Below are 23,342 nucleotides of genomic sequence, written 5' to 3'. Positions count from 1 at the left end.
ATATTTCCCAGGCTGGTCTCGAACTCCTGGGCTCATTTAGTCCTCCTGCCTCGGCCTCCCAAAGCACTGGGATTACAGTTTTGATAAAGCCTGTCCTATAAAGCCCAGCTTTGTTTTCTACATAATTTAAAAGAATTTCCAAAGCATTTAAAAAGAATTATTTACTTTATATTTTGGGGCATACAATTTGTAAAGATATAATTTTGTGACATAAACAACAAAAAAAGTTGAATACTAAGGTGTAAAGGAGCAGAGTTTTTGTATGTTATTGAAGGGAAGCTGGTATAAATTCAAATTAGTGTTATAACTTTAGGATGTTAAATGTAATCCCCATGGTAATGAAAAAGAAAATCCCTGTAAAATACACACAAAAGAAATTTAAATGTTTCAGGACAAAAAACGAAACACAGAAGAAGACAGTAATGCTAGAAAGGGACAAAAAAGCTATAAGGCCTATACAAAACAAATAGTAATTGGCCGGGCGCGGTGGCTCACGCCTGTAATCCTAGCTCTGGGAGGCCGAGGCGGGTGGATCGCTTGAGGTCAGGAGTTCGAGACCAGCCTGAGCAAGAGTGAGACCCTGTCTCTACTAAAAATAGAAAGAAATTATCTGGCCAACTAAAAATATATATACAAAAAAAATTAGCCGGGCATGGTGGCTCATGCCTGTAGTCCCAGCTACTCGGGAGGGTGAGGCAGTAGGATCGCTTAAGCCCAGGAGTCTGAGGTTGCTGTGAGCTAGGCTGATGCCACGGCACTCACTCTAGCCCGGGCAACAAAGTGAGACTCTGTCTCAAAAAAAAAAAAAAAAAAAAAAAAAAACAAATAGTAAAATGATAGAAATACATACTCCCCTTATGAGTACTTTAAATGTGAATGGATTAAACTCTAATCAAAAGACCAAGATTGTCAAAATGAATAAAAAAATAATCTAACTTTATACTGGGTACATAAGACTCACTTTAGATCCAAAGACACAAATAGGTTGCAGGTGAAAAGATGGAAAAAGATATTCCATGCAAATAGTAACCAAAATAGATTGGGGTGGCTATACTAATATCACACAACTGAGACTTTAAATCAAAAAGATTACAAGAGGCAAAGAAGGACATCAAATATGAATAAAAGACTCAATACAGCAAGAAGACATAACAATTACAAACATTTAAATATCTAATAATGAGACCATCGAAACATATAAAGGAAGAATTTACAGAATTACAGGCAGAAATAAATATTTCTACAATAAAAGAAACTTTTCATATCCCCCCCCCGAATAATAGGTAGAAAATCCAGACAGAAGATAAATAATGAAACTTAACACAATAACCAACTAGCTCTAACAGACATATACAGAACACTCTACCCAACAATAGTAGCATACACGTTTTTCTCAAATGCACATGGAACATTTTTCAGGAGAGACCATATTAGGCCACAAATTAAGTCTCAACAGATTTAAAAAGATAGATATCACACAAAATATCTTCTTTTCACAACCATAACAGGATAAAGTTAGAAACAGTAACAGAAGGGAAACTGGAAAATTCACAAATTTGTGTAAATTAAACAACACCCTCTTTAGTCAATGAAGAAATCAGAAGGTAAATTAGAAAATACTTAGAGATGAATGAGAATGAAAATGTAACATGCCAAAATTTATGGGATGCAGCCAATTCAGTGCTGAGGGGGAAATTTATAGCTTTAAATGCATACATTAAAAAAATTAAGAAAAGCCTCAAATTAGCAACCTAACTTTACAACATAAGGCACTAGAAAAGGAAAAAAATGAAACCCAGAGCTTCCAGAAGGAAGGAAATAATAAGGATTAGAACAGAGGTAAATGAAATAGAGACTGGAAAACAATAGAGAAAAACAATGAAACCAAAAGTTGGATCTTTGAGAAGATCAGCAAAATTGACAAACCTTTAGCCAGATGGACTAAGAAAAAATGAGAGGCTGGGCGTTGTGGTTCACGCCTATAATCCTAGCACTTTGGGAGGCTGAGGTGGGAGGATCACTTGAGGCCAGGAGTTCAGCATGAAAAAGAATAAAATACTTAGGAATTAACCAAGGAAGTGAAAGACTTATACAATGAAAACTATAAAACATTGCTGAAAGAAATTAAAGAAGATAAATTAAAGAAGATAAAAATAGAAACATGTTCATGGTTTGGAAGACTTAGTTAGTGTTGTTAGGATGCCCATACTATCCAAAGCAATCTACAGATTCAATGCAGTCTCTATCAAACTCCCAAGGCCGTTTTTGTTTTTGTTTTTTGAAGAAATATAAAAACCCGTTCTAAAATTCATGTGTAATTTCAAGAGACCCTGAAAAGCCAAACCAATCTTGAGAAAGAATAAAGCTGGAGATCTCATACTTCCTGAATTCAAGATTTACTGCAAAGCTATAGTAATCAAAACAGTGTGGTACTGATATAATGATAGACATATAGACCAATGAAATAAATAGCCAGAAATAAACCCACTATATACAATCAAATGATTTATTTTATTTTTTTATTTTTAGAGATGGGATCTTATTGTGTTGCCCAGGCTGGTCCCAAACTCCTGGGCTCAAGTGATCTTCCTGCCTCAGCCTCCATAGTAGCTGTGACTACAGGTGTACCCCGCTACACCTAGTAAAAAAGCAGCCCACAGAATGGGAGAAGATATTTGGAAATCATATATCTGATAAGGAATTAATATCTAGACTATAAAGAGAACTCCTAAAACTCAACAATAACTAGAAAACCCAGTTCAAAAGTGGGCAAAAGACTTGAACAGACATTTCTCCAGAAAAGATAAACAAATGGCCAACAAACACATGAAAAGATGCTCAACATCACTGATTATTAAGGAAATGCAAATTAAAACTGTATCTCTCATCCATTAGGGTGGCTATTATCAAAGTGACAGGAAATAACAAGTGTTAGTGAGGATGTGAGAAATTGGAACTCCTGTGCACTGTTGGTGGGAATGTAAGACAATGTAGCCACTATGGAAAACAGTATGGTGGTTCCTCAAAAAATTAAAAATAGACTTACCATATGATCCCACAATTCTACTTTTGGGTATATACCCAAAAGAATTGAAAGCAGTCCTGGAGAACATTTAGGGGATTATTTAAAAAAAAAAATTGAAAGCAGGATCTCAAAGAAATATTTGTATAGAATTATTCACAATAGCTAAAATGGGGAAGTAACCCAAGTGTCCATAGACAGATGAATGGAAAAACAAAATGTGGTAAATACATACAAGGGAATATTACTCAGTCTTAAATAGGAAGGAAATTCTAACATACGCTACAACATGGATGAACCTTGAGGACATTGTGTTAAGTGAACTAAGTCAGAAAAAAGACAGATACTGTATGGTTCCACTTGTATGAGGTAGTTAGAGTAGTCAAAATCACAGAGACAGAAAGTAGAACGGTGGTTGGCAGGGGTTAGGGGGAGGGATGAATAGGGAATTACTGTCGAATGGGTATAGAGTTTCAGTTTTACAAGATTAAATGAGTCCTAGAGATGGGTGGTGGTGAAGGTTGTACAACATCATAAATGTATTGAATACCACTGAAGTGGATACCTAAAAAATGGTAATTTTATGTTGTGTGTATTTTACAATAATAAAAAATTGGGGGATGGAGACTCTAGAAAGGAAAAGGAGTTTTGTGTTGTTTTTTTAAACAGATTTATCTTTCTGACTTGTATACATTTCTAATCAGGAATATATGTGTGGGCTGTAGCTTGATGAAGTTTATCACTCCTTTGGTAATGTCTTTTTTGTTTTACATTTCAAAGCCCACCTATTCGCTGGTGTGTAATGTTCTAAAAAAAAAACAAAGCCTACCTGGTTACAGATTCATATGTTTGAATGTTTCCTCCTGCAGGGGAGAACGGAGCCCATCACTGTGGTGAAGCTGCTGAGCTGCTTCGATGACCTTGTGGCAGCAGGTACAGCCTCGGGCAGGGTCGCGGTGTTTCAACTTGTGTCCTCCTTGCCAGGGAGAAATAAGCAGGTAAGAACTCATCATTTTAGCACTTTTTGACTTCTTGGCAAATTCCTCATGGATTTTAAAATGAGAAATCCTCATCTGCCTTGACAATGTGTGCTCAGAAAAGCTTAACATTGTGCTGTTTATAATCAGATAACGTTTTTGTTCCTGGTTGGACACTTGGCATAAAACACATATGGGTAATTTCAATTTTGCTTAATACTCTCTTGGTGTGTTCTCTGTGGGTTTTGAGGGTGAATAAACAGATGGAACCTCATGCAGACTTCTGCATGGAAGACAAGATTGGGAAAACCGGTTCTTCCTTAAATAGGAGCGATTGTGTATTACCTTGCCACAAGCCCCAGCTCACAGCATTTATCCTTTTCTTTTCCGTGTGTGTATTTTTATCGTTTATTCATAGCTTCGGAGGTTTGATGTCACTGGTATTCACAAAAATAGCATTACAGCTCTGGCTTGGAGCCCCAATGGAATGAAATTGTTCTCTGGAGATGACAAAGGGAAAATTGTTTATTCTTCTCTGGATCTCGACCAGGTAAAATTATTTTCAGAAATATTGTTGGATCTTGCCTTCTTACATTTGGAAAAATCATATTCATAATTGTATTTTTAGTTAGCTTATATTCTCAATCATAGTCCCTTTATAATCTCAATTGTTATTTGTAACATTTTCTTTCTTTTTTAATCTTTTTAAAGTTATTTTTAGAGACGAGATCTCGCTCTATCGCCCAGGCTGGAGTGCAGTGGCACGGTCATAGCTCATGACAGTCTCAAACTCCTGGGCTCAAGCCATCCTCCCCAGTAGTGAGAACTATAGGCACACGCCACTGTGCCCAGCTAACATTTTCTTTCAAGGACTTTTCTAATGTTTTGTAAGCTCCTACTTTTGTGACTAAAAAGTTGGCCTACTGGAACATTTACTTTTTTCATTCTGTTGTATATTACTACTACTTTAAAAAGAAGCTGTTATCGTTCCTAATTCCTTGAAAGGTTAGTAGGAGTGATGCCAGGCATTTGCCAATCATAACTGTGGACAAAGGTCCGTGATTTCAGGGGATGGAACTCACCACTAGCCACACCAGGCCTGTGTGAGGTGATCCCATGTGACAGTGACAGAGGAAAAGGTTAGCAGCAGCACGATGCTCAGCCCCCACCTTGTAAGGATTTCACTTAATCCTTACAACAGCGCTTGGAGCTATGTGTTCTTATTCCCAAGCAGATGACAAAGAAACTGGAGCTCCAAGAGCTCCGGTAACGAGCCAGCAGTGCAAGCTCACACCTGGCAGAGCTCACTTTCAAACCAAGGTTCTGCTCCGAAGCCCATGCCTTTTGCGCTGCATGTGTGGCTTTACGATTGCCTGTGTTTTCTTTGTTTTTTCATGTTTCTGCCAGCTGGACTGAACTCCTCGGTGGCATGATCCTTTCTTTTTCTCATTTTTAGCCTTCATTCTTTGTGCATTGTAGGAATTCAGCAATTATTAGCTTAGTGAATTTCAGTGCTTCCAATCCAAGACTGACCTATTCAAATATTCTCTAGCAGTAGTTCTCAAACTTTCTAGTCTCCGGACCCCTTTACACAGTTAGAAAGAGGACCCCACAGAGCTTTTGTTTGTGTGGGTTATATCTAACATGTTAGAAATTAAAACTGTGGCCGGGCGCGGTGGCTCACGCCTGTAATCCTAGCACTCTGGGAGGCCGAGGAGGGTGGATCGCTCAAGGTCAGGAGTTCGAGACCAGCCTGAGCAAGAGCGAGACTCCCGTCTCTACTAAAAATAGAAAGAAATTATCTGGCCAACTAAAATATATATAGAAAAAATTAGCCGGGCATGGTGGCGCATGCCTGTAGTCCCAGCTACTCGGGAGGCTGAGGCAGTAGGATTGCTTAAGCCCAGGAGTTTGAGGTTGCTGTGAGCTAGGCTGACGCCACAGCACTCATTCTAGCCAGGGCAACAAAGCGAGACTCTGTCTCAAAAAAAAAAACGAAAAAAATTAAAACTGTGAGGTGGCTTTGTGGCATAATGGATAGTGCATTAGACTTCTAGAGGCTGGAGGCATTTAAAGAAATTAAAACTGAGAAATTTTAAAATATTAATTTTATTTTGAAATAATAACATACCCATTATATGTTAACATAAATAACATTTTTGTGAAAATGTTTTCAAAACAAGTGAGATGAGTGGCATGGCTTTATATTTTTACAAATCTCTTTACTATCTGGCTTAATAGAAGACAACTGGATTCTGCCTTCAATCCCTTGAAATACATTGGTTGAAGTACATGAAGAAAATCTGTCTTCACACAGACATGTAGTTGGAAATGGGAGGAGTATTTTGATAGGCTTTTCAGATAATTGTGACTATTCTTCTTTATTAATATCCTCAAATTGACAAATGGTAGTTTCTTTAAAGGTTACAGTGTGGAATCTGAAACCATAGGAATGTATTTTTCTCACTTTGTTACATTAAAATTAATTTTACCCATGCATGATTTTGCAGCATTTCTTATTGGTCATTTGGAAAATACTGGTTCACAGTGATGCAGTGCTTCCAAGTATTCATACATTTTATTATATAATATCAAAAAACCACCTTTGTTAATATCATCAGCATTCTGATCACAAAAGTCTTTAACTATTGAGAATCTTTTTTTTTTTTCTTCCCCCAAGATAGAATCTCACTCTGTCATCCAGGCTAGAGGGCAGTGGCGTCATCAGAACTCACTGCAGCCTCAAACTTCTGGGCTCAAAATGATTCTCCTGCCTCAGCCTCCTGAGTAGCTGGGACTACAGGCGTGTACCATGCCACCTGGCTAATTTTTCTATTTTTAGTAGAGACCAGGTCTTGCTCTTGCTCAGGCTGGTCTTGAACTCTTGAGCTCAAGTGATCCTCACACCTCAGCTTCCAGAGTGCTAGGATTACAGGCGTGAGCCACTGTGCCTGGCCTGCTATTGAGGATCTTGTCAAGTTCACAGGGACAGATACAAGTTTTCAAAATTCTAATCTTCACTTCAAATCAGCAAATACTACCACTTGTTTTCCTTGAAGTGACAAGCTCGCTTTTTGGTTTTTTGTTTTTTTGAGAAAATGCCTGCCAAATACCCAAGTTTGAATAATTATAGTATTTCAAGTAAAAATTGTGTTCTGTGAAACAAGCAGCTGGCTCAGCTCATAGTTCTAACAATTGCATAAGTGTTTTTCCTTGAGAGACACAGTGCACTTCAGTGTGCAGCAGAAGGGCTGTGTGCCCTTTTGTGAACTTAGAATACAAAACTACCTGTCCTTAAGGGTCAAGATTTGGTGAAATTATAATTTTTCTGCACTAAAACCTGTCTGAAATATATGCATGTTTTTGCTGTGAATGCGTGGTGGTGAAGGGTACAATGACAACTAGTAGAGTTTGGTGCTGCTGCCTCAATTTGGGCGAGGTTCCAAGTAACTGTACCCACCTTGGCTCTTGCACCATCACTGCAGTGTCAGCCCAGTGAGAAAGGCAGATAACATCTTTGAAGTATCATGAAAATGGTTTTGACCTGGAAGATGACTTGAAAGGGTCTTAGGGACCCTCCCGGCTTGTGGACTTTGAGAACTGCTGCTCTGTAGGAAAATGTTTTGTTAAGGTTATTAAAGGTCCAAATGCCCTTGTACTTTCCTGCTGCCACCGCCATAGTTATTGCTACGTGTCTTCCCCTCGCCCCACCCCCGCCCGACCCTGTGGGCAGGCTGGAGAGGAGACAGGGAGAAAGCTGCTCACGCACCACCCTCAGGAAACGCAGGAAAAATCAGAATCCGAAAACATTGTTCGTAATTTTTTTTTTTTTTTTTTTTGAGACAGAGTCTCGCTCTGTTGCCCGGGCTAGAGTGAGTGCCGTGGCGTCAGCCTCGCTCACAGCAACCTCAAACTGCTGGGCTCAAGCGATCCTTCTGCCTCAGCCTCCCGAGTAGCTGGGACTACAGGCATGCGTCACCATGCTCGGCTATTTTTTCTATATATATTTTTTAGTTGGCCAGATAATTTCTTTCTATTTTTAGTAGAGACGGGGTCTCGCTGTTGCTCAGGCTGGTCTCGAACTCCTGAGCTCAAACAATCCACCCGCCTCGGCCTCCCAGAGTGCTAGGATTACAGGCGTGAGCCACTGCGCCCGGCCCCAAATCTTAAAACCAATTGATGAAACTGCTTCAGGGGAAGAGTGACTCAAATCAGATTTTTGACACTATGAAACATAGTTTGTGTTAGCAGTAAAATACCTTCCATAATTTTATTTTGTGTTTATATGTATAAAACACCATTTTATATTAATACCATTTGAATTTCTTTGACCCTTTCAGTTGGCAAAGATGTAATGTCCTCAAAACTGCTTTGAACTCTTTGTGAGGGGATAGTATAATATGAACCTAGAGAGCTAATCATTGTCACAATAAGTTTATAGAAAATCCCATTCCGTTGTGTTTTATAATAGAATAAATAATGCACACAGTATGACATTTCTGTTTAGATCTTTATGGATTCTTTGAACTATCTACTGAGAACATTTTAAAAGAAATTTTATAGATTTTTTTTTTGAGACACAGTCTCACTCTGTTGCCTGGGCTAGAGTGCCATGGCGTCAGCTTAGCTCACAGCAACCTCAAACTCCTGGGGTCAAGTGATCCTCCTGCCTCAGCCTCCCGAGTAGCTGGGGCTACAGGCGTGCGCCACCATGCCCAGCTAATTTTTTATGTATATGTGTTTTTAGTTGTTCAGCTAATTTCTTTATATTTTTTCAGTAGAGATGGGATCTCGCTCTTGCTCAGGCTGGTCTCGAACTCCTGACCTCAAACAATCCGCCTGCCTTGGCCTTCCAGAGTGCTAGGATTACAGGCGTTGAGCCACCGTGCTTAGCCAATTTTACAGATTTTTAAATGTTTGTCAAACTGATACAGCATGAGATAGATTAACATCGACTATTTTCTCATTAGTAAGGACTTTCTCAAATAATCTTATTGCAGTAAGTTGACACTGAATCTGAGGAGAATTAAAGCATACATTTTAAGGTGTAAGTTGACCTAGATACAACTAGTGGAAAGGGTGCTCACTAGCTGTCTGGGCAGTCGTGTTGCTTTAACTGAGCACTGATGTCGGGCGTGACTGGACTCTCTCTGACAGGGCGTCTGTAACTCCCACTTGGTGTTAGAGGAACCTTCTTCCATTGTGCAGCTGGATTATAGCCAGAAAGTGCTGCTTGTCTCTACTCTGCAGAGAAGTCTGCTTTTTTACACGGAAGAAAAATCTGTCAAGCAAATTGGAACACAACCAAGGAAAAGGTAAGCTTCGCAAGTCTTCCAGTTTGGCCTGAAGTTGGACCTTGTTGCAAAATGTGCCTTGAGTTTTCCTGGATTTCCCAGTTTCCAGCTGCAGGCCCACGGCAGCTCTAAGCTGGGGGTGCAGCCACTCTGCCCCAGAGCCCATGGTCTGTGGAGAAGCCTGGGGGAGCTGGTCTTTGTCCTGCCCCTGTGCAGGCCTCCCCCCACGTGGCCCTGGTGAGGAGTCAGGGTGTATGCCCACTCCCTATTCAGCGAGTGTTTACCGAGTGTCTCTGTGGACTGTGGTGGGCTCGGGGATGATGTGGTAAATGCAGATCTGAGCCCTTCGTTGTGGAAACTGAAGTGCAGACAGACCACTTGTTAACAGTTGCGTTGGCTGCTTGGAGCAGCACACAAGGTGCTGTATGAGTTTAAACAGGCTTCTATCCAGCCGAGCGAGACGGCCCGAAGGCATGGGGCCTGCAGGGTGAGTGGGATTAGCCAAGGAAGGGGAGGGTTCCACCTGAGATTCTCCCTCCTTTGACCACCAAGCAGCTGGGTGGAAAATGGCGGATGGAACACCTGGATGACTGTAATACATGGTCCCCACCCCAGCCCATAAGACATGCCTGGGAACTCTGCAGCTTGTTTTTGTGGGGATGGGGTGAGGAAGGGGGTAGGTAGAGCAGTAGAGCTAACCTGTCCTTATCCTGAGAAGAGGGGACAAGAAGTGAAGATGGGGGTGGTGGGAGGGAGTGAGGGCAGCATCGGCACAGATCATTGGTTGATCAACCCGCAAGCATTGCTTATAGATTGGCGGGGGGAAGGGGAGGAGTTCCCATCTCATGTCTCCCGGTAAAGGGCACTGTTGCCTGCAGAGAATCCGTGCAGGGCAGCAGATGGTCAAGGCACATGCAGAGGGTTTGAGGCTGGCTCTGGGGAGAGTGAGAGCAGGCGACTTGGAAACGTGGTGAGATTGGCAGGCGTGGACGAGAGCCCGAGGCTGGTGGTGCCATCGGTGACAGGCCATTGGGGAGGGTCGGGGGAGGCCAGATGGGTGGAGACAGCTGCTGTGGTAGTACTCACCACGCACTACTCTGTCCCGTGCTTTGCAGCAACACAGTAGAAGTTTATTCTCTTGTCTGCATGGCAGCCCTTCAGCTGTTAAAAGACACTCTCATACTTCCCTTTCGGCTTCTGTTTTCCATGCTGAATACTTTCTTAATTCCATCAACAATCTGGCCTTTTTATGACAGTAATCTCCCCATTGGCCCCTGGGAAACTCAGTGGGGTTTGTCGCTTGGGCATGATGGTTCTGCAGAACTTAGTTCTGACTTTCCCTCTGCGATATCCTACTCTCCTGTCTGGCATTTTGTCCTGGTTCATCTGTCAATGTCTTACTCCATTGTCTTTTTGGAAGGAAGGCAGAGTGTAAACAGAGAGATTTACCTTTCATGTGGGTCACGTACCCAACAGTCTCTTAACTGGCTTCTGTTAATAATTTTTGTGTGGAGACCTGAGCAACTTCTGTGACCCTCTCCTGGTATGTTTGTGTGGTCAGGTTTTTTGGCAACATTGATTAAAAGCACACTCTGTGCTAGGAACTGTCCCAGATACAGAAACAAATAAATATGACCCCTTTCTCAGAAGGAGGGTTATTTTATTGAGCCTTAGAGAAATGGAGGTTAACATCGAATAAATGGAAACCTTTTAAACTTTCCATTAAAGGCTTGCCTTTCTGCTGTTACTATGTTAGATGGTAGTTACACGTCTGGCCCCAGAAGCAGGGCTCCCCTCAGCGAGTGTTTCGTGAGCGGCTGCTAGGCAGGCACACGCAGGGGCACAGTAGCCAGTGAAAAGACCACCTGGGACAAGGCCCTGCCCTCAGACATGACAGGAGAGAAAGTCCATCAGCAAGATAAATGGACAGACCACAATAAATGCTAAAAGGAGACAGGGTGGGGCATTGGAAAGTTGCTAGGCGTGGGGGCAGGGCGTTTTTTTGGGATGGAAGGTGAGGAAAGGCCTCCACGGGGCAGTGGTAGTTAAGCTGGAGCCTACAGCCTGGGGGAGCTGGTGGAAGGGCATTCCAGGCTCAGGGAGCTGCACATGCCAAGGCCCCAGGTTGGGGCAGCACTATTCAAGGAGCCAGAAGTGGGCTGGGGCACTGGTATAAAGTGAGGTTGGAGAGGAAGGTGTAGGCCAGCTTGGGAGAGGGTGCTGTGACTTGATTTATTTTAGGTGCCATGGAATGCTACTGTAGGGCTTTAGGCTGGAGAATAACAATCTGAACTGTGTTCTGTAGCCTACCCTAGTTCTGTGTAGAAAATTAATTTTAGACGGGCAAGAGGTGAGCAGGAGGGGGCCATTGTGGGGGCCCAGGGGAGCAGGGTTGGAGGCCGCACTAGGGCATCATCACCAAGAGCAGAGGGGTAGCTGGAGGGAGAAGCAGTTCGGAGATTGAAAGGACAGGGCTGGATAATGGATTGGATGTAGTGGACAGCATGAAGGAAAGAATAAAATATGATTGCCGTGCTCTTGCTAAAGCAGCTCGGGAGATGGGGCAGCCGTTGACTGAGACGGGAGAGACAGGCTGGGTCGGGGAGACCAAGGTGGACGTCAGTTCTGGTTTGGATGTGCTGAGTCTGAGATGCCCGGTCGGCAGCCACATGAGGATGGCAGCAAGGAGTTACACGTCCAGGTCTTGGCCAGAGAAGAAAGTTAGGTCATCAGACACAGGTGACGCTGACACCCCCGCATGTGGCTGAGTCCACCTAGGCAGTGCGTGTTCATCCAGCACTGGAGTCTCCGCAGCGGGTCTCTGCCCTTCACCTGGGAGACAGCTGCGCAGCCGGCACCCTCTGCTCTGCGGGGCGCATGAAACAGGCACAGCGCATTCCCTAGTGACAAGCCAGGGGCCAGAGAGGAGGAAGCAGGGGACACAGAGGCCTCTTTCAATAGGAAGGCAGGGAAGGCTCCTGAGGGGTGGCCTGAGCTGATCCTGAAGAAGAGCTTGGAGAGAAGCCCTTGATGGGGAGGGACCCAAACACCGAGTGCCTGCTAGTCTGAGCAGCAGGACCAGGTGTGTGGTGCAGAGGATGGGTTGGGGGGCCCCCCTCCCACAGGCTGTGTGGCCCTGCTCAGGGGGCTGCTTTATTCTGGTGCTGTGGCCAGTCGCAAGAGGGTTTTGACCGGGGAAGGTCACTCTGGCTGCTGTCTGGAAACATGCCAGAGGGGGCAAGAGTGGTGGCTCAGGGGGCCAGTGATGGGCTCTGGGTGATCAAGGTGAGAGACGGTGGGGTCCGTGCTGAGGCAGGGGGGTAGGTGGTGGGATTGTGTCCAAAACAGAGCGGACACGTTTGCTGCCACATTGGCTCTGGGCTGTGAGAGACGTGAGTCTGAGGTGATACTAGGTTGGTGACCTGCACGGCTGGGTAAGTGGAGATGCTGTTTATTGACACGGAGAAGCCTGGGCAGGGGGAAATTATTTGTTATGTGTTGGGGCGTGAGAGGGAGAAGGAGATGAAACAGTCTTCTGTGGACCCGTAGAATCCTCTTCCTCCCAGTGGAGAGCTGGCGTGGGCCGGTGGACGGCCGGCATGGAGCTCGCTGCTGGCTGGGGGAGCTGTGCCCTGGGCCGTCAGGGTGTGGACGGAGGGCACTGCCAGGGCAGGGGGGCGGGAGTCGGGAGGTTAGCGGAGTGAGGCGTCAGAGGCCACGTGGAGGGACAGAGTGGCTGTTGGGCCTGAGGGACAGGCTGAGACAGGCTTTTGGACTGGACAGCATGGAGGCCGTTCATGATCTCCCTTGTGAAGAGCAGGGCCGAGGAATCGGAGGTGCTGAAAGAGGAGTGAACAGTGAATATAGACATCTTCTTGGAGGGATGTTTTTTGTACAAGGGAACACAGGAAGAGGGGAACGTGTAGCCCTGTGGGAGTTTGGGAAGAGGACTGTGTGGCGGCAGGTTGTGTGTTGCGGGCAGGCCAGGTTGTCTGCTGCACAGAGGTGGTGCAGACTGCAGGTGATGGCCTCAGCGGAGCCCTCTCAGGGAGGAGTCAGCCTCTGGCCAGGATGTTCTTCCAGAGGAAGGGCGAGGCAGCAGAGCGTGGCAGGACAGGTGTGGGCAGGCGGGGAGACTTGGAGGTAGAAGATGAGAGGGTCATCTTATCAAGTGTGTGAGCCTCCTTAGACTAGACAGCATATATGTTACTTCCAGAAAATCTCAAGGCCCGGGCCATCCCCACCTGTGCATTGTAAGGCTGCTCCCTGTGCTCTCCTCTGTGTTTGTGGGGCGTTATTCCATGTGTCAGATCCCTCTCCACACCCATTACTGGGTCTCCTGCAGTCCTGTCCTCAGGGAGGTCCTCTGTGACAGTAGCACATTGCACACTGCAGCCAGTGTAATAGGTGTGGAGCCTGCATCTGTGTCAGAGCTGGACCAAGTTCCGGAACAATGTCCCCACCATGTCCATTTTGCTGGCCTGTGGACACTTGACTATTGAGATCACTGTCAGGGCTTCTTTGAATCCTTCCTCTCACCAGTCTTAGACTGTCATGCTCCCATTTTGGGGTCTGTATGTACCATACATTATGCATAAAATTAGAAAACACTATTTTATGGTTAGAATTTGTCAGCCAGAAAACACTCATTTCATAATAATGTGGCCTATAAAAGGAATTAAAATTTTTTGTTTTTGTTCTTTGAGATAGGATCTCACTATGTTGCCCATGCTGGTCTGGAACTCCTGGCCTCATGCGATCCTCCCACCTTAGCCTCCTAGGAGCTGGGACCATAGATGTGCATCACTGTACCTGGCTTTAAAGTACTTTCTTAAATCACGAATGATTTTTCCAGAAGTCTTCTCCATCAAAATTAAGAAGCTATATTAATTTTTTTTATGATTTAAGAATCCTGAAAAGCTTAGACCTTAAAAGTTAGAGTTTTAGTGTCAAATTCAAATGATATTAGGAAGTGCTACAAAATCACACTGCAAGTAGACTGTGGCTGAGTTGGAGTCTAGGACAGTTTGTCCCTGGCTCTTGCAGGTTCTTCCCAGCTCAACTGCCTTCTCCCAACCCGCTCACCAGACACTCCCAGGACCCTGCTCCTTCTGGCAACAGTCCAGTCATGTTCAAGGACTCACCTTCTTCTCATGCCCAGACTGATATATTACCTTGGCCTGAACTCCTTGAGCAGCTCTTTGTGCCTCAGATGTGGCACTTCCCAGATGATGTTACAATTGTTCATGTGCACGTCTGCTTTGCTGTGCTATAAGATAAGGCGAGGACCTCATCCTGTTTATATTTTATATTACCCACAGCACCAAACATGTGTAGGAACTCAGACTTAGATGTTGGTTAAAACGAATGCTTTAGTTACATAAGGTGAACAAATCAAGTGGAAGCAATAGGAGATTTTTAAGAAATCTTATTAATAGAAGGAGAATAGATTTAAAAATTGGATCACCAAAAGAAATTGATTTGACAGGAAAGGCAGGAGGAAGAGGTTGTGGGCTCCCTTGCTAGAATCCTTTAAGTTGGACTTCTCCAGAACAAACCCACCAAAGGCAGCAATCAAATATGATGCTGATTCTAGAGTTGTTCATGAAGATCTACAATGTCAAAACATTCTTGGTTAGACCTAACGATCTTTGTTTCAAAGCTGAATTTGATATATGATACCCTCCTTGGACCCTCTCCAGAGGGATTTAGTTACTGAGGTGCCAGAGGGACCTAGTGAGATGCTGACATGCAGAGAAACTCTCCAAATAATTATCTGCATGACCGTGTTGGGTGAGCCCTAGGGGTGGCCCTCGGGAGGGTTAGGTGTGCTGCTGTGTGCAGGGAGTTGAGAGAGAGGCACAGTACATGTTGTGTCAAGCATGCGGTGGTGACGTAGGTGAAGCTGCCTGTAGCCTTGTTCAGGGCAGTTGAGCATTTGTGGGGGCTTACAGTGTCATAGGCATTGCTTTTTGTGCTTCAGTTCAGCCTTTGAAATGGGAGTTATTATGCTGGGTTTGCAGATTAGGAAACTGACATCTAGCAAGGTTAAGTAACTGCATACACCATATACCTCTTCTTTTTGTTGAGATAAGGTTTGTTTGCCTGGGCTAGAGTGCCATGGCATTAGCCTAGCTCACAGCAACCTCACCCTCCTGGACTCAAGCGATCCTCCTGCCTCAGCCTCCCAAGTAGCTGAGACTACAGGTGTGCACCACCATGCCTGGCTAATTTTTCTATTTTTAGTTGCCCAGCTAATTTCTTTCTACTTTTAGTAGAGAACAGATCTCATGCTTGCTGAGGCTGCTCCCGAACTCCTGACCTCAAGCAATCCTCCACCTCAGCTTCCCAAAGTGCTAGGATTATAGGCATGAGCCACCTGGCCCTGACCACATACCTCTTAAATGTCAAGACTGGACATCGAGCCAGGCCTCCCTCTAAAGCCAATACTCTTTCTACTGTTCACAGTCTGAGAAATATTTGGAAGAAAAAAATCAGCAAAGCTTAGGATTGAACTGAAACTGTTAAATTTGAACTCTGGTAGAAGTCTGAGAGTTGGCAAAGATATGTAATAAAGAGAACTCAGGTTGCTGATGGGAGTGTAGCTTGGTATAATCACATTAGAAAAAAGTTTGAATCTGTCTTCTAAACTTAAATATGTTACTAACAACCCAAAAATTCTACTCCTGAAATATCCTTTGCAAATTTACATCTGTGTGCTGGGAGGTATGTGCAACAATTCTCATAACACTATTGTTTAAAATAGTAAAAAAAAAAAAAAAAAGTAATAATTCAAACCCCACGCACAAGAAAATGAATAAATAAATTGTGGAGTATAGTAAGTCTTTACTTAATGTGATCAATAGGTTCTTGGAAACTGCGGCTTTAAGTGAAGTGACGTATAATGAAACCGATTTTTGTCCCCATCAGTGTTAAATTGAAACAATGTTGAAGAAAACGATGTTATCCCAGGACCTGCTTTAGGTCATTTTACTTACAGTCACAGCATCCAAGAACCTATGTATGATGTTAAGTGAGGATGACTTACTGTACTATAGAGCAGTGAAAATGAACAAGCACTGTAGTTTCTTTTTATCAACAAGGAAAAATCTGGCTGGGCGCAATGGCTCACGCCTGTAATCCTAGCACTCTGGGAGGCCGAGGCGGGTGGATCGTTTGAGCTCAGGAGTTTGAGACCAGCCTGAGCAAGAGCAAGACCCTGTCTCTACTAAAAATAGAAAGAAATTAGCTGGACAACTAAAAATTTATAGAAAAAAAAATTTGCTGGGCATGGTGGTACATGCCTGTAGTCCCAGCTACTTGGGAGGCTGAGGCAGGAGGATTGCCTGAGCCCAGGAGTTTGAGATTGCTGTGAGCTAGGCTGACGCCACGGCACTGTAGCCTGGACAACAGAGTGAGACTCTGTCTCAAAGAAAAGAGAAAGAAAAATGAGGAAAAAACCTTAAAAACATAATGTTAAGGGCCAAAATCAAGTTGCAAAAGTATATACAATTAGCATCTTTTTTTTAAATAAAAACAAAAGATAAACAATACTAAGTTATATAGTGTTTAGGGATACATAGTGTAATTTAACTGTGCAAAGTTCAATCCAGTAGTTACATGTGGGGCAGGTGGGGGCAAGAAATACTAGGAACAGGAGAGAGCATCAGTAGGGTGGCTAGTGATTTATTTCCTGAGTTGGGGGATGGTTCCTGGGTGTCTCATTATTAGGCTTCATAACTACATGTACATATATATACACACAGTCATGCGCTGTGTAACCATATACCAATCAACAGTGGGCCACATATACGACATTCCCATGAGATTATAATGGTTATAGTGGAGCTGAAAAATTCCTTTTGCCTATTGACATCATAGCTGTTATAATGTCCCAGCACCATGCATTACCTTTTCTGTGTTTAAATATGTGTAAATACACAAATGCCTCCTATTGTGTTACAGTTGCCTGCAGTATTCAGTACAGTAATATGCTGCACAGGTTTGTAGCCTGGGAGCAACAGGCCACACCATACAGGTTGGGTGTGTAGGAGGCTCTAGCAGCTAGGTTTGTTTAAGTGCACTCTCTGATTTCACAAAAGATGAAATTGCCTAATGATGCATTTCTCAGCACATATCCTCACTGTTAAGTGAGCCTGGCTCTTTATATAACATTCTTTTGCTCATGTCAGATATTTCATAATTTAAAAAAAAATCAAGCTTGGGAACTGGAAAGGAAAATGGATCCTTTGATGGTTTTAGAGAAATTCTGAATGGGCAACAATATAGATGGGTTGTTGTGACTCTGGACATGAAGCTCATTCTTTCAGGACACTGGAGTGAGCACAGCAGTCAGATGTCAGAAGGAAGAGAACTTCAGAGCAGGGAGAGGATGGACAGACCTGGATTTATCACCTTCTCCCCAGTTTCCTCTTCTCTAAAATGGGAGTTGTAATATAGTCATGCAGCTTCCCGACTGGGATGTGTTCTGAGAAATGCATCACTGTGTGATTTCATCACTGTGTGCACACCATAGAGCAGTGGTCCCCAACCTTTTTGGTACCCAGGGACCAGTTTCATGGAAGACAGTGTTTGCACAGACAGGGCTGGGGGAGAGGTGGAGCTCAGGCAGTGATGCGATGATGCCAGTGATGGGGAGCGGCTGTAAATACAGATGAAGCTTCACCCACCTGCCCGCCACTCACCTCCTGTGCACCCCCATCCGGTAAGTTACATGGAAGATAATTTTTCCGGGAGGCGGGGGCGATGGAGCTCTGTGGCCTGGTCCCTAACAGGCCGCGCACCAGTACTGGTCCGCAGCCCTGAGGTTGGAGACCGCAGCCGTGCATTTGTGCATTTACGCAAACCTAGATGGCAGAGCCTACGACACACCCATTGCTCCCAGGCTAACCTGCACCACATGTTACTATACTGAATGCTGTAGGCAGTGGTAGCACAATAGTATTTGTATTAATATATCTAAACATAGAAAAGGTACAGTGAAAATATGATATTATAAGGTTATGGGACTGCCATCATATATGCAGTCTGTCCTTAACCGAAACATCATACGTGTCACATGACTGTACTTGCCCCATGTGCTTGTCTTGAGGGTTCACTGGGAGAGTGGAGATAAAGTGCCACATGCAGCACTTCACTGCGGGTACTCAGTGAATGGTCCCCATGGAACCAAAGTGTGTGCTCAGTGGGGTGCACACTTGTGAGGGTGTGGGAGGACCTCTGTGGGTACAGCGATGACAGTGAGGTTTAATTACCAAAAAATCAAACACTGGAAAGGATGAAAAATCAGTTCCTTAGGTTTAGCCAAAAAATTCTTATTGTAGTTAATACCAGAGTTGGCAACTATATCACTTTAAATCAGTCCCTGTCTGGTTTTTTCTTTCTTTCTCTCTTCTAATTTTAGTACTGGGAAATTTGGTGCTTGTTTTATACCAGGACTCTGTAAGCAAAGTGATCTAACCTTGTACGCGTCACGGCCTGGTCTCCGTCTCTGGAAGGCTGATGTCCGTGGAACTGTTCAAGCCACATTTATCTTAAAAGATGTTTTTGCCGGAGGAATCAAACCTTTTGAACTGTACCCGCGTTTGGAACCCTCAGATAGAGGAGGTTGCAGTTTGCCTGAGAAGCACCTGGGGCTGGTTTCCTGTTTCTTTCAAGAAGGCTGGGTATTGAGTTGGAATGAATATAGTATCTACCTCCTAGACACCGTCAACCAGGTAAGTGAAGGGATCACACCACACCCTTGGTGTCTGTAGGCGAGAGAGTGTTCATCTACAGACTGTCCTGCCTCAGGGCTCTCAGAATGATGAAAGGAGCAGTTTTGATTCTAATGCTTTACTTTTTCCTTTGGGCCAGTTAACAGAATCAAAGGAAGATTTGGTAATTTTTGTAGATTTGAAAAAATAATTTGGTTTTGTTCACAGTCCTATCCCCTGCCAAGAAATTATGTGTTCTTTAGAATCTGCTTGGGTCATGTTTTCTCTGACTATTCCTCCCTTTATGGAGCCATATCATTTTGCTTTTTTTTGTTTCAATTTTACTTGATGACATATCTTGGGCAAGTTTCCAGCGTCATTAAGTAAGCAACAATTTCTGCTTAAACCAGGATGATAGCAGACTACCATTAGAGAAAGCTTTAGGAACTTTATTTGTTTATTTTTAGGAGACAGGGTCTTGTTATGTTGCCCAGGCTGGACTTCAACTCGTGGACTCAGGTGATCCTCCCACCTCAGCCTCCCAAGCAGCTGGGACTACAGGTGCCCACCACTGCACCTAGCTCAGATTTAGGGACTTTATACAAAGCTGTTCAGTTCTAGTTTCTCCTTGTCTTAAGAGCAGAGCTTTTGCTCTTTTTAAAATAATCTCCCTGCCTCACCCTCCCCACTCCTCACTGCCAGACTCTGGACCAGCCCTGTCCTGCTCATATTCCTCTCTCAAACTCAGCAGGCCTCTGACAGACACTCTCTTCTTTCATAAGAGAACCTGACTATAGAAAGTAAAGGGTTTTCTTATTTGGTGTGTGTCAGCAGAAAAGAAATTTATATGCATTTCATTGAAGCCTTCTTAATTATTATTATTGGCCATGCCTAGTAATACTGGTTTGGTAGAAAGAAAAATGACCTGATAGAGCAGAACCAGACTAGACTCTTCTAGCCTAGTTCTGCCTTTAGCTAGGACTCTCTGATCTGCCTGAACTTGGTTTCCTTATCTGTAAAGTAGGGTAAGGGTAGGGGAAAGTATTAGATTAGGGTATCACCAAGTGCCTTTTGGCCTTGAGTTTGTTTCTTTTATAAGGAATATTTTGAAAGACATTTTGTACTCTTTCCCCAGTACAGAGAACTTTTCTTCTTTCCCTGGATACTTTTTGAACTTATGTGTGCTTATTAATTAGTGGTATCAAGGTACTTTGTAATTGTGTATCAGTTCTTTCATCTGAACGTTTACTGGATGCTTCACCCAGTAGGTGTAATTAACTTCATTTTATAGGCAGAGAAGTGGAGACAGAGGGACTGTCCAAGACCAGACATTGCCAACCACCATGAGAGTCTGGACTGCCCTCAGCAGCGTGATTGGCAGCTTTCAGAAACTAATCTCATGTTTCCAACTGTTCGTCAGGGTTTTTTAAAAATTAGCAACAAACTTAGATACTCTTTTTTTTTTTTTTTGAGACAGTCTTGCTCTGTTGCCTGGGCTACAGTGAGTGCCGTGGCTGGCGTCAGCCTCGCTGACAGCAACCTCAAACTCCTGGGCTTAAACAATCCTCCTGCCTCAGCCTCCCGAGTAGCTGGGACTACAGGCATGCACCACCATGCCCGGCTATTTTTTCTATATATATTTTTTAGTTGGCCAGATAATTTCTTTCTATTTTTAGTAGAGACGGGGTCTCGCTCTTGCTCAGACTGGTCTCAAACTCCTGACCTGGAGCGATCCACCCGCCTCGGCCTCCCAGAGTGCTAGGATTACAGGCGTGAGCCACCGCGCCCGGCCGCTACTCTTTATCGTCTGCACTGAACTAGTCTCTTATTTGCACTGTTGACTGAAAAGCAAGAACTGTCTTTAAGTCAATGTGGGCTCAGGGTGTCCTGTGTTTTGTTGCCGTTTGCTGTCATATGATGCTGGGGGATCCTCTCTCCCTTTATTCATTCAAAAACAACAAGAGGCAGTGCACACCAGCCTCTCCCACAGGAGCACATATAGCAGGGGAATCTAGACATGTCCGCACGTTATTCTTGCCTGGGAGTGACGTGCCAAATGGAAGTTTGGATAAAGTGCTGTGAGCTACTGGGGAGCCCTGGGCATTGCCACGAGGGCGAGCTTGTCAGGGACTGCTTCTCGAAGAGTTGGCGCCTGGGCCTAACGGGAACTCCCCAGTGAACAGGTACAGGAAAGGAATTCAAGCAGAGAGAAAAGCACATGCCAGACACATGAGCATGGAGGACAGGACTGGGTTTGGCGTGTGTACCTGAAGTAGGGACAAGGGCAAGGGTGACAGGGGGACTGCAGACAGCAGAAGTCCCACCCTGCCAAGGGGGACTCTCAGACCCCCTACTCGCCTATCAGGTATTATCTAACGTTGGACTGATTTACTCCAAGAATTTTCCAAAAGTTGTTGTAACAAAGTACAATTATCATTTGACTTATTTGGATTCTTAACGCATCTTTTTTATGCTTTGAACTGTTACTATCGTCTGATTCTGTGATTTTATTTTTTGACAGGCCACAATTGCTGGTTTGGAAGGTGCAGGTGATATTGTGTCTGTTTCTTGCACAGAAAATGAAATATTTTTCTTAAAGGGAGATAGGAACATTATAAGAATTTCGAGCAGGCCTGAAGGATTAACATCAATAGGTTTGTATTCATTATGTGTGCGATGGGACTATTGTACTCCATTGTATGTATGTAAGTGCAGGTTTTAATTTGTAAAACTTGCCATTATTTTGCTAAACTATTGCAACTTTATTTAAACAGGGAGGATTCGGAGAGTTTCTTATGAGTCTTACAATAACGTTTACAATACATTTCTTGAAAATTACTGACTTTAAGGCTTTCATCAGACAGAGTCTCATATTTGGTGGAGTCTCTTTCATAGGTATGGAAGATAGGGAGGTTGGGAATCAGAAAGGAGAAATCAGAAACTGCTTTACCGATTCCTAATGCTGTGTCTGAGTAAATAGGACTAATACTCCAAAAGAGATAAATTTGCATAAGATTTTAATCTGTCATCTAGGATGCACTTTTTACCCTTAACACAGTTCTTGTAGGATTTTTTTCTCTGTGCTTGCTTTTTTTTTTTTTTTTTTTTTAAGAGATGGGATCTAGCTGGGCAACACAACCAGACCCTGTCTTTAAAAAAAAAATTATCTGGGCATGGTGGAGCATGCCTGTAGTCCCAGCTACTCGGCAGGCTGAGGCAAAAAGATTGCTTGAGCCCAGGAGTTCAAGGCTGCAGTGGGATATGATTGTGCCACTGCACTCCAGCCTGGGTGACAGAGTGAGACCCCATCTTTAAAAAAGAGAGAGAGAAATGAGGTCTGGCTGTGTTGCCCAGGCTGGTCTTGAACTCCTGGGCTCACTCCATCCCCCCACCTCAGCCTTCTGAGTATCAGGTGCATGCCACTGTACCCTATGAGATTCTCTATGCTTTTGACTTTTTTTTGTAATTTATAGAAGCTCAAACTTTAATGAGCAGAGAATCTTCATAGGTATTCTGTGTACACATCCATGGTACTTGCTCCTGATGGTGGTGACGGCAGCTGCACAGGCCCTTCATCCTTCTCCTTATTGCTGCCATTAATCTCAACTTATAGAGGGCAAGTTGGGATGAATATTCCAAAATCATAATTTTTATAACAAAAGAATAGGCTCTGACTTTTGAATTTATGAGTGGGGACCCCCAAGGCAATGTGATCAAGAGGCAGTGTGACTTGCAGAAAGAGGAGTGGCTTGGAGCCCTGACGCAAGCCCTCGGCCACTGCTGTTCAGTAGAGCCTCCGCAGTCCTGAAAGTGCCCTGCAGCTGCACTGTCTCATAGGTGGTCACCGTCCACACGTGGCCTGCAGTACTTGCAGTGTGGCAAGTGCTACTGAGGAACTGAATTTTAAATTGTCTTTAATTTCAATTAATGTGGATTTAAACAGCCATGTGTGGTTAGTGGCTGCCAAATTGGACAACATAGCTGTAGATGGCCGCTAACTTGTGTAATCTTCAACAAGTCACTTCAGAGCAGTCCTGCCCCCCGCAGTCCCTGGTGCACACTCTGGCAGCCCGCAGTCTGTCCCTCATGAACAACCCCCCTAGAATGTGGGCACACAAGGGCAGGAATTCCTGTGTCTTACTGACTGCCGTATCCCAGCACCTGGAACTGTGTCTGGCATACAGTGGGTATTCAGTAATGAAAGGACGGCTGAGTGGAGCAAAGGGGGCTACAGTCTTGTGCTGAGGGTACTGTAGCTGGACCTGTGCTGGCTGCAGTGCCCTCGTGGTGTTGTGTTGAGAGAAGGGTGAGTCCATTGCAGTGGGAAACTCAC

General features: G+C 44.0%; 1 protein-coding gene across 3 annotated transcripts in view; it reads left to right on the top strand.

Moving 5' to 3' along the window:
• TECPR2 (tectonin beta-propeller repeat containing 2) overlaps positions 1-23,342 on the top strand; it is a 92,741-nt gene that overhangs the window by 24,359 nt on the left and 45,040 nt on the right. For all 3 annotated transcript variants that reach the window (XM_045560203.1, XM_045560214.1, XM_045560223.1), the window contains exons 3-7: positions 3,892-4,020; positions 4,418-4,549; positions 9,157-9,314; positions 18,718-19,030; positions 21,531-21,663. In XM_045560203.1, the coding sequence (XP_045416159.1) occupies positions 3,892-4,020; positions 4,418-4,549; positions 9,157-9,314; positions 18,718-19,030; positions 21,531-21,663 (865 nt within the window). The remainder of the gene's footprint in view (positions 1-3,891; positions 4,021-4,417; positions 4,550-9,156; positions 9,315-18,717; positions 19,031-21,530; positions 21,664-23,342) is intronic.

This window comes from Lemur catta, chromosome 1 (genome assembly GCF_020740605.2).
Source record: "Lemur catta isolate mLemCat1 chromosome 1, mLemCat1.pri, whole genome shotgun sequence".
NCBI lineage: Eukaryota > Metazoa > Chordata > Mammalia > Primates > Lemuridae > Lemur > Lemur catta.
Note: the sequence above shows the minus strand (reverse complement) of the source record. Positions and strands in the feature narration are given on the sequence as shown.